This window comes from Rhododendron vialii, chromosome 7a (genome assembly GCF_030253575.1).
Source record: "Rhododendron vialii isolate Sample 1 chromosome 7a, ASM3025357v1".
In the NCBI taxonomy this organism is placed as follows: domain Eukaryota; kingdom Viridiplantae; phylum Streptophyta; class Magnoliopsida; order Ericales; family Ericaceae; genus Rhododendron; species Rhododendron vialii.
The window spans coordinates 2,248,066-2,259,611 of record NC_080563.1 but is presented as its reverse complement, the minus strand read 5'-3'; the positions used below and the strand labels follow the sequence as shown (position 1 = coordinate 2,259,611).

The 11,546-nt window shown below is 36.6% G+C and overlaps 1 protein-coding gene across 3 annotated transcripts; it reads right to left on the bottom strand.

Moving 5' to 3' along the window:
- Positions 1-13: 13 nt before the first annotated feature.
- On the bottom strand, positions 14-8,679 carry LOC131333935 (SPX domain-containing membrane protein At4g22990-like). Of its 3 annotated transcripts, XM_058368767.1 has the most exons (11): positions 8,512-8,674; positions 7,078-7,158; positions 6,569-6,689; positions 5,911-6,222; positions 5,622-5,726; positions 3,980-4,437; positions 3,223-3,527; positions 2,348-2,535; positions 1,852-2,042; positions 1,238-1,371; positions 14-436 (listed from the first exon to the last, which is right to left on the bottom strand). In XM_058368767.1, exons 2-11 carry the CDS (start codon positions 7,128-7,130, stop codon positions 198-200), a joined length of 2,106 nt encoding a protein of 701 aa, XP_058224750.1. In that variant the 5' UTR covers positions 7,131-7,158; positions 8,512-8,674; the 3' UTR covers positions 14-197. The 3 variants fall into 3 exon arrangements, with proteins under 3 accessions (XP_058224750.1, XP_058224752.1, XP_058224751.1); XM_058368769.1 differs by lacking the exon at positions 1,238-1,371 and having other exon boundaries at positions 8,512-8,679; XM_058368768.1 differs by lacking the exon at positions 7,078-7,158.
- Between the last annotated feature and the right edge of the window lie 2,867 nt (positions 8,680-11,546).

Genomic DNA, 11,546 nt, shown 5'->3' with positions numbered 1-11,546 from the left:
CTGCAGATACTTAGGCTGATATGATCTCCTCGTTCGACAATATCTATATAAATTCACATTGTCAATTCCACATGGAAACTATATTTCCACTACATTATCATTCGGCATTAGATTACATAAGCGATTTCAGGAAGCTAGTTTGATTCGCGTACACCATTGAATCTACATCAGAGCAAGATTATGCTAAGAAAGTCTAATCAATAGAGAGAATTGTAGGTAAAGCAGGTGGCTACAAGGGAAGAGAAACAGACGAAAAGGGCAGGAAGTAGGGTGATATTCAGGAGCCCATTCATACCCCAGTACCCGGCCAATGTTATTGTCCCGTCTGCAATTACTCGAGCCAGGGTCCCAGCTTCTGTTGAGAGCAGCCCACCGTTGTATGTCCCACGCGAAAGCCGGGATGACATGACTCGAGATAGGAGTGATAGATTCACACCTGCATTGGTTAGCAATGGTGGAGTCAGCATTTTTGCCAGAGAGGGGCAATACAAAGGCCGAAAGTGAGTAGAGGGAAATGAGAGATAAGTCGAGCAAAAAGAATTACGCGCTACATAGGTAGGCAAATGAAAACTTAAACAGCAAGACAAACATTTACAGGGGGAAATTGCTTGGTGTGTTATGAAATGAAGAAAATGAGTGAATATAAAAGACTAACTTGGATTAATGGTCAAGAACATTGTCTAACTATTCTAGGCGCGAAATCCATCATTGGCTAAACTATCATTCGGCCTTACAAAGCTACAGTGTTTTAAGATCCTAATGCAGTCTTAGAGGGGGAGAATTCTATACTTCTTTTTACTAGTATGGGCAAAACAATAAATTTATTAGATCACAGGGTGGGGGTAGGGAGAAAAGGTCGCCTCTTTGGCCTAAGGCAGCTTAGTAGCTTACAAAGGGCTAGTTATAAAACAGAAAAGTGCCATGAAAAAAAACACGATTGTTGTGAAAACTGCTGCTGCTTTTTTCATGATGAATGTTCCCTTGTCCTTTCTTTCTTTCTTTTTTTTTCCCTAATGAGCACTGGACTGAAGTAACTTCCGAAACTGTGCACTGCTTTTATTATTAAATAGGTGATGATAGAGCGAGGAAGTCATGGTACGTCAATAGCCTTGACAGTCTGGGGAGAAACAATGGATGGGAATCCTCCTCACCTCTTTGATTGTATTTTTCTATTGTTTTGCAGTTTCCTCAAGTTCATGTACTCTCCCATAAATGATATCAAGCAACCATAAATTACCTTCGAGAACTTCAGCGGCTACAAATGTGATAAGAGCCGAGCAGACATATTGCAGGGCAGAGTAAGGTCCTATTACATGGAAGCTTAGAACTATCCCAAAGCAAACCATAATTTGTGATGCCAGTAATACTTGCCTGCAATTATATCATCCAAGATATGCATCAGCTCGGAATAGAGGACGTATGAAATTGAAAAACACAAAGAAGTCGCAAATCTATCCCGTTTCACACATAATAACCCTGATTTCACCCATGGCAGAAAATACCATGTAAATCTATTTCACAGAATGTGTTTTGCCAGTTTTCGCATCCCAAGGAGTTAGTAGAAGTAGAACCAAGTGTGATTTGAATAGCATTTTTCTGCTGCATAGTAGCCTATAGGCTAACGCAATAGAAACCCAACCTAGTCCATAGGCTGTGTAACAAATCAGATAAAATATTCTCTAGAAGAACGTTCCATTTAAACTAATGGAACACTTTCCGCACAATAGACACAGTCCTTTCGCTTTTAGGTTTGCATTTTATTATCTTTTCTTTCTTTTTTTTGGGACAATATTCTGTATGGCAAGAAAACAAATAATGCTACTGGAAGTTTCTCTACGGTTTGAAGGTTACCTTTCCTCAAATATGCTACTCATGTAGCTTCCGACAACGGTATTAATAGGAAGGACTGTCATCCCAAGACACGCAAGAAAAATAGCCACATTGGTGGTTGACCAAAGAAAGTAATACGTGGTGATCAAACTTGATTCCGCGAGTAAAATCTCCATTGCATACTTGAGCATGAAATATACAAATAGCTGAACCTGATCAACATTGTAACAAGCAAGATCATTTGAACATCACTAGCATTATATGACATATCAAATATATCCACGGAGAAAACATTGCACATGTAGAGCTTGTTTCCCTTTCTCAATGAAGTATTGAAAGAAGACAAAATAGACTTGGTCCTGTTATGTAAACTGTTTTCCCATAAATGTGAAAAGGTTATTTCCCAAATATGACCGAGTTTTTTTTTTGTTGGAAAATATGACCGAGTTAGCTGACCATAATACTTGAGTAAAGCTATTGCCTATAATGAGCTCGAATCAAATATTTACACCTATACCTTTACAGATGGAGTAAGCAATCTGTATGCAGACACAATCGAAGTGACAGGCTTGTGAGTATCCTCAGGAGCTTCTTCACTAACATCACAGTCTTCTTCTTCTCTATCTTCACTGCATTGCTTATCTCCCAAGCTTACAAGCAATGGTTGGGAAGCACCGTCCTCAACAACACCAGCTTCTAGTTGTCCTAATAGTGAAAGTTGTTTAAAAGTTAAAACTATCAACTAAGCAGAACTAGGTAGTGGAGGAGATTTGACAACATGAACTTGCAGCCAATAGTATCCAAATTCAACAGACTTCCATCACAAAAGCACTAATTTGATTGATGCCACACAAGGTCAAAATTACATTTTAAAAAACCCAAAAGAAAGATCAGTGGACGCTACTGCAGAATTTTGCAGCAAGAAACTTTAAAACACCTGCTTCAGGACTCCTGTCGGCTGGGCATCTATTTAGTAATGGCAGAATGAACTCTTGCTTCACAACCTTATCTATAGGCATCTCACCCATGAGATGAAACTAATAGATGCTTAACTTTGTTCTTTGTATACACGTCCGCGTTGTGTTTGATCTGTTTGATATTATACCACGTAAAAGTAAAGATGCAGAGAATTATAAGCTAGAAAAGGTATGATACATTTGTGTCATATTTGAAGCACACACATACAAATGAGACAGGTAATCTTCAGATATTCGTATTCAGGAGACATGTATTAGTTTCCTGCACTCGGGGAACTCGGTTCAGCCCTGTAATGCAGCTCATAAGATGGTAACAAAGCTTGATGACATCAATGCACAAGCTGAATCATAGGACAAAATTAATAGACTGAGATGCAGCATACATAGTCCAAAATGACCAAGCCAGTTGACATACCACTTTTGGCATCCTGGGATGCTGTATTATCTTTAGCCTTGTAAGGAGGCGGCTCTTTGAATGAAATCCATAACCATGCTAAGTAGACAAGCCATGCCATAGCCATAACCCATCCAGGTAAAGTTACTTCATTAAATGTAATTTGGAAGAGCTTAAACCGTATCTGAAGAAAGCAAGCAAGAGCTGGACCACATGCCATTCCAAGGGCACTAGCACTAACAAAAGCTGCAGAAGCCTGCATTCGCATTTTCAGGGGTACACAATCAGTGATGTAACGCCTGTTAACAGCTCTGGCAGAACCTAACCTGCATAATTGATAACAAAGCCTTGTGATTTGTAACATGAAAAAAATGAACAGGGGTCATATTTTTAAGAACAAGCAAAATAAAGAGCAATGATACTAACGTGAACTCTATAGTTCAACAATCTTTTAGTATGGAAACTTCATAATTTGCTTTATTACCCATTATGAAGGATATAATTTCGTATAACTTTAATATCAAGGTTTTACCCGCAATAAATACTTCTGGTACTAATAACAGGTGATACAACATTCTCCAGCAGAAAGACTCACATGTAAATTTAAACTGAACAACTCCTCAGTGTTCATACAACATAAGCTACCTTTTCTGTGGCGAGAACATAAATTTCATACCATAATGTTCAACAAGATTGAGCATATGAATGTTCCAATAAAACAAAAATGTAAATATAAGATGTACAATTGAAAGAAGGAGAATAGAATGTCATCACTTACCCACAACATAGGCGGCCAATAAGAAGAACATATATAGAGTTGAGATCATAAGCCAGGGCATATAAGGTGTTCCCCACAAGAAGAACAACACTGCTAAACACAAGAGGTCTCAAGTAGGATTTATTTGACCATGCACTAAAATATATTGAAGAAAACAGCTGTGCAACCGCCATTGCACCAATCACAACACCACAAACACTAGCAGCAGCTCCAAGACTTAGAGAGTAGTCATCTGCTGTTGGGACAACAATGTACGTGTTGACCATATACAAAAACGTGTTCACCAAGTTCAAAAGAAGCGACATAAAATGATATCTCTCATCAAGAACATGATCATCCTCAAATGGAGTTGGCAACTCCTCTTGCACAATAAGTGCATGTTTACCCAAATATTCTAGGAAATTCGTTGAGTTTGTTAGTCGGTCAACTGATGCTTTTATGGAGTCCATAACAGGGTCCTGCAAATAACAAGATAATTTTGCATGAGATTCCCACATAAATGATTACTCCTACAAGATAATTTTGGTTTTGCGCATCAATTGGTATACTATATCGTAAGAGATATTTAGAATGAGAAACTGCAATTGCCAGAAATGCAAATACTCTGTTCTTACACCAGTAGTTAACAGGGCACAACATGTTTCGGTAATCGTTATATGATAAAACCCCCAATAGTAGAATCAGTATCAAATAGTAAGTTTGATGAAGGAAAGGGAAAATTTCCAGTATCCAATGCCCATTTATTCATTTGTGAGATGTACATCTAGCAATAGCCAGTAGGTCAAGTACTCGGTTTCCAAAAGATGATGATCTTAACCCTTTATCTTTCTTTGGGTAAATCCATGCAATTCAAGAATGAAAGAAACTGAAATAGTCGATATAATCTTAGACCTAACATGAGCAGCCTACTCTAGGAATCGTAGTCTTTTAAGTGTAGTATCTTTTAAGAACATAAAGATGCCAAGTACTGTGATGTCCACTTAATTGCAGAAAAGCATTCTAAAATTATACGAATTTAACAGTTGACTAAAACCAGTTGCACAACAGAAAAAAAAAACTACGGATCTTCTTAAGGTAGGTAGCTTTGCTAGCTCTTTCCTATGAATAAATGCAGCTGATATCATAGAAGAACAGAATTGATCTTAATGATTAGAACTTAGAAACGAGGATTTAAATACAGCTTCAAATATCTCACCAAGTTTTAGCTTGCTAGTTTAATTGTAGTCACAAGAAAACACAGAATACAAGCAAAGTTGGAGCCAAGTTTTTTTTTACAACAGCTTTACCTTAGTGGGCCACTGTCAACTATCATAAGTGTTTGAGCAGCAGCTTGAACCATGCATGTAAAGACTCCATATACAAAATAATTTTAAAAAAAAATCTCAATGTCTATGCATTACCCAAATACATGCAAATCCACACAACAAAAAAAGACTTTGAGGAATGAATGAAAATATTTGTCTTCTTTGGCTCCTACGACATTGTTCTCGTGAGTCATATGTCTAGTCATTGCTGTACATTCGTAAATTCAAATGAATCCAAAATGACGAGTTAGTGGAGTATAGGAAAGCAGAGATTAAATTAGAGAGAAAATAAAAGCCCTTCAAGAATAGGGTGGATTTAAATAGATGTCAGTACATACCGGTAGATGAAGAGCAGGCTGATCATAAATTGATACACAGTTCCCGTGATGACCTTGAAGCTCAGCTAGATTGTGAGATATTACTCCTACAACAGCCCCAATACCCTACATGTTATAGTGCTTCATTTTAAATGTGCAGATAGCAGCAACGCAGACATAATATGTCAAACAATTTGCAGAGCTGAAAACTACAAAAACAAAATAAAAATGTCCAATGGGCTTGATCAGGTTTCTGAAATCTTCCAAGCTAGAGTAAGAGATAGTATTAAGTTTGAATTGCATGCACTACCACATGTCTGAACACTTGTCTCAGCTGAGAATACGGATGATTTGCCCGAGTTCTGATATAGTAATTTGTGAACCTATATCCAAAACGTTTGTCAAACTTCTTCAGTATCTTTCGGATCCCAATGGCATTCATTTCAACAAAAAAGAGAAGCTTCAAAAGATTGCGTCCAACATCTCTATATGCTGCTTGTACTTCAGATAATCTAGATAGATCTGCATGTTGTGAAAGGGCATCAGGTTGTTTTCCAAGAGCGGATAACCTGCTTGCAAGTATCCCTTGTTGTTCCAGGAAGAACAAGACAATCCTTTCAATCTGAAATCGTATTAGAGAAAAATAAGAATCATTTTTCTGTATTTAGCACATAAAAGACTGGAATATCAGCATTAATACGAAGAGTATCAAGCCATGTCAAATCATGCAGCAAATATAGTAGTATTTAAGAAAATTACTAAGATGGGAGATCTTAGCAGATTCAAATAGTGCTATGCGGATCAAAAATCAATCATCCCAACTTTCTTATAGAATTAACCTTGTTGCCTAATGCAAGACATAATCTTTTAGCCTTTGATATTGGAAAATGCATTTTATTCGGGGAAATATACTGATGCTAATAATCCAGGTATTAAGTATGAATAATCTCGGTGTATAGGTATAATACCTGGTTATCCAGCATCCTCGAGAAGTCCTTAAGAATATAAAAAGGATCTTGAGCTCCAGCCTCAATTTGTTGAGAATATTGCTTTACTTTCTTCTTAAGCATCTTATAGTTAATGTAATATCTGGCAGAATTCAAATCATAAGAATAGACATTAAATAAGTTGTAGATGGCCGCTGAAGAAGATGTGAAGCACAATTGGCATGACTGTTGACAACATATGGCATGACATATTTACTGGACAGAAATGGAAATGAATATCACTAGAACTTCCTGAGAACTGCTCCAATCCAAATGGTACCAATTTCAAATTCCAAAATTCAAGTTTTTATTTATCTGAATAACCAATAGAAGTCCCCAAAGTTGGGGTAAATGACCTATTTAGATTTATCTGAATAACCAACGCATATTGAAATTCAACATAATTGGAGAACATAGAGAATGGAAAATAACTCCACACACGTTACAGAGATTAAGCGGATAAAGTAGTGCACAAAGATAATCAATCATACCCTTGCCATTCTTGAATTTGCGTTTCCTTCAACTTTTTACCAAAGTTGACCATCTTTCAGGGAAAAAAAGAAGCCAAATAGCTGTCATATAATACCAAAAACGATGAATGAAGAACAAGAAGAAAATATTCGATCATACAATAACGGCACAATAAGCTGTTGGCAACACTACTAGTCCACCTTATACAAGCAATGAAGAACCATAATTGACAGAGACTACATACTAACCATGATTGGCCCTCGTTTCGTGAAAATGAGTTCCACAACTCAAGTCATCATAGAAATCCGAAAGTGAAAAGTACTTGGAAGTCTCCCATAGATTAATAGAGGTTCCGGGTTCAGGTTGGCGTAAGATGGGAGGGACACCATGGATTATAAATAAAAAAACAAAAAAAAACATAGTCTTGTTCTCCAAAATTCTTTAAGGTGAGGTTTGGACTAAACTTTTTTTGGTCTCATGTTGTATTTCCTAAACTTTTGTTATTTTTGCGTCTAATCTTTTCTTCTTCTGAAAAGTACAAAATTATGACCATACGCTAACAAAAATTTACTAAAGACAAAAATAATTCAAAACATAAACTTCATTGAGATTATGCCTCAACTTTTTCTAAGTTGGGTCCTAATTTTTTCACCAAAAGTTGAAGAAAGATCACTAGCAACAAAAAAAAAAAAAAAAAACTTGTCATTATTTAGAAAAAATAAGTTAACTTTGTCCAAAAACTCAATAACACTGTTTGAGCCAAATAGTCGTGTTAGGGACCTAGGGTAATTGATTAGCAACCAAAAACCGAAGTTTCCAAGATTAGGCTGTTCCATCATTTCCCACATCTATCTTCTCGGCAACCAAACAGATGCGTGACATGCATGCAGATGAAAACCCATTAAGGAAACAACAAAAGCTTCTCTTCTTTTTTTCTTGGTAAGTGAAAAAGCTTATATTTTGAGAGGATTAATTAAGTACCCATAATAGAAAAAGATCGAATACAAACAAAGGGTAACTTAAACAAGGGATTTGGCCAACTGGGTATGGGAAAGCAACTAAACACTTGCCCCCCAACTCCAACAGGTCGCAAGTTTGAATCCCACCAAACCTTGGGGTCCCTAGAGGTTTAAGCGGTCGTTAACTTCAGGGTCCCGATTTTTGCCATTGCACGTAAATTGGCTCAGACAATCAGTTTGGGAGGAGCAAGAATTGAGCAACCGAATGGATTAATCCAATTCAGGGTTTGACATTCGGAAAACCGACCGGCTCTTTTTATCAAATATGCAATGTTCTTTATTTTCCTTCATTTTCTTGGAAACCAAACAGACGAGTAACATGCAGATGAAAACTCGTAAACGAAAACCAAAGAAAAGCCTATTGAGATTGAAATAGAAAAACAGGGAGCTAGACCGTCGAATACGAAGAAGCAGGGTATCTCAAGAAAGGCTAACCTTGGTTACTATATGTGATGATGAACAGAATGGACTTCAAATTGTGGAAAACCGACTGATCACTCTTCGATCAACTGCAAGAAACAATCGTATGTAGCATGTATTTATGGAGAGAGAGAGACTGAGAGAGAGTCAGAGAGAGTGTTTCAGACTTCAGTGAGATTTAGAGAGAGAGAGAGAGAGAGAGAGTCACGAATCTCGCGCGCGATTTGTTGTACTATTGTTGAGCAGAGAAAGGCACGCGTGGTGGCACGTGACGGAGGTAGGCACCCATGCAGCCCCAGTGCTCGACGGTGAGAAAGGGTGAGATAAGAAAGATGTCATTTTTCATAAAATTTCATTATTTTTTGTGAGATTGGGTAAAAAATGAGAGTAGACAATTAAAACATTTTATTTTAAACTTTTCTCTACATTTCTCACCAAAATAGTCAATTCAAATGAATGATTTGGCTAGAAACCAAAATTATTTCTTTTCTCTTGAGACCACTCTATCTAAAGGGACCGTTAATGTTGAGGAGAAGAAAAACATGTCACACATTAAATAAAAAATAAAGAAAAGTTGGTAAAAAGTACTACTCCAATTTAGGTAAGAAAGTGTCATTTATTTTTTATTGATCATAACAATTACTCAATTTATTTATTTATTTTGCAAATTCAAAATTCATTTTTTTATGTCAATCAAAGACTTAGGTACACCATAACTGTTATGTCATAACATGGTCTTTTCATTTTCTTTTTGGTTAACATGTTTTTTTTTGTTAATCATAATTTAAGGTGTTCAGATTAATTTACACGCACTTCAACTAATTCAAGAGAGATCAATTTCACCGTATCTAAGTATGACCCCTAGTTAAATGTGGGACAAAATCTCATATAGAACGACTATGCAAGAAATTTCGAAACTTAAGAAAAAGCATTAAGATAGGAACCACTGTATATTCCATTTGCATTGGTAGTAGTCAATTTTTGGTAGGACCCATTTTATATACAGAAATCCTATTGGTACCGACGGGTACCATAGGGAAAATGTACCGACGGCCGCCGGACGGCCGTCTCCGGCCATCGGACGGCCGATCCGAGCCGTCCAAAAATTTTAAAAAATAAAACCGAGTGGGCCTACGCGAGAATCAATGGCATCCGAGGTGTGTATGGTACTTGATCCGAGCACCCATTTTTCGTGTATATTTGTATATACGTGTATATACACGAAAAAGGGGTGCTCGGATCAAGTATTCTACACACCTCGGATGCCATTGATTCTCGCGTGGGCCCACTCGGTTTTATTTTTTAAAATTTTTGGACGGCTCGGATCGGCCGTCCGGTGGCCGGAGATGGCCGTCCGGTGGCCGTCGGTACATTTTCCCTATGGTACCGTCGGTACCAATAGCACTACTCTTTTATATATATGGATTTTTTGCATTCAACATGTGATAGAATTGTATAATTGGGCCTTTTACTTTTTATAATACCAAGACAAGAAAAGAGAGTAGGATTGCTTGTACCTTAACAAAAGTTTCTTTGCATTAATTTTGTTGTCCTTTTACTCATGATTCAAGGAATAGAGACATTTACAAACATTATTATTTTCAGTAATGATACTCACGCAGTAGAAATGCACAGATTCTGTGCACAAATTTTTGTATGAGGCCCATTACGGATCCCATACAAATGGTTCGAGCCGTTCATTAAATGGAAAACATTTTTTTCAAGGGTTTTCTCATAAAGTGAGCTCAATTCGATACTTATAGTTGCTTAATCTAACCATATAACTTTTCATTATCTTAGAATCTGAATGAAAAATTAAATTATTGGATCGAGTATCTACAAGTATCGAATTGAGCTGATTTTTTATAAGAACCCTTAAAAAAATATTTTAGATTTAATGAACGGTTCGGATCATTTATGTGGAATCCGTAGTTGGCCCCACGCCGGATCTGTGCACAGAATCTGTGCATAACTGCTGCGTGAGTAGCAGCGTTGTATTACAATTATGATCACGACTTTCATAACTGGTTTTACGATCCAAAACCGATCATGGAAATTGTGACAATTATTGTTGGAAGTGTCTAAAGAGAAATCTATACCCGTAAAAGTCATGTGATCGAAGTACTATTGCAATAGTATCATTTGTTGTATCCATTTGAAGCAGAGTGGAGCTTTTCATTCTAGACTAGACATGAATGAAGAGGATTTAAATTCGATGAACCTTGGTAATTCTTCGATACATGCCCAGCAAAGGGTATCATCAGGTCTTTTCATGCATCTTCAAGATTTTCTCGATTTCAAATCCAAAATATTCCGTACAAGCATTTTTCTTTCGTTTTTTAAAAAGATAAGAAATTTGGTTCCCTCGCATTCCATTATGTTAATTACGGTCTTTTTTTTTTTTTTTCGATCGGCTATTACTCCATGTTTCCGACCTAAAACCTGTATTACTATGTTCTGATGAATGAGTTAGGTTTCAACCAAGAACATATAAAATGAAAAAAAAAAGGACAAGATAGGTCCATGTAACTGTAATTAGGCTTGAAACAAAGCAGATATTTACTGGAGTACCATTTTTAATCCCATTGGTCACTTCTTGAGTTAATGGAAACCAGCCTTTTATTTATTTATTTTTCTCTGAGAAAAAGGAAACATTTAGGTTGGAAGCTCTAGTCTTTTCCACAGTCCTCCTGCACCCAGATTCTCCATTAAATTATTGTCCATTTCAAAGGTGGTGGAAAATCCTATCAGCCTTTTGATAGCACAGTATTTGCCACATCTTTGCAACTGTGGAATAGTGATTTTTGTACAAAATACAGTATCTACTATATTGGAGCTATCTCCAATGATCCAGTGGACTTTAAAAAAAAAATTTAAAATTAAAACTACATTAAGGGAAATTTGATTTGAAAGAAACCACCACAAAAAGTACGACAATTTAAAAATAAAGATTAATTACTCCTATTTCTTTCCTCAAATTATGAGTAGTTGTTTGTTAACTTATTTGTTCCCTTAATGGTGCTACCAGTTATACATAGTGTGATTGCAGA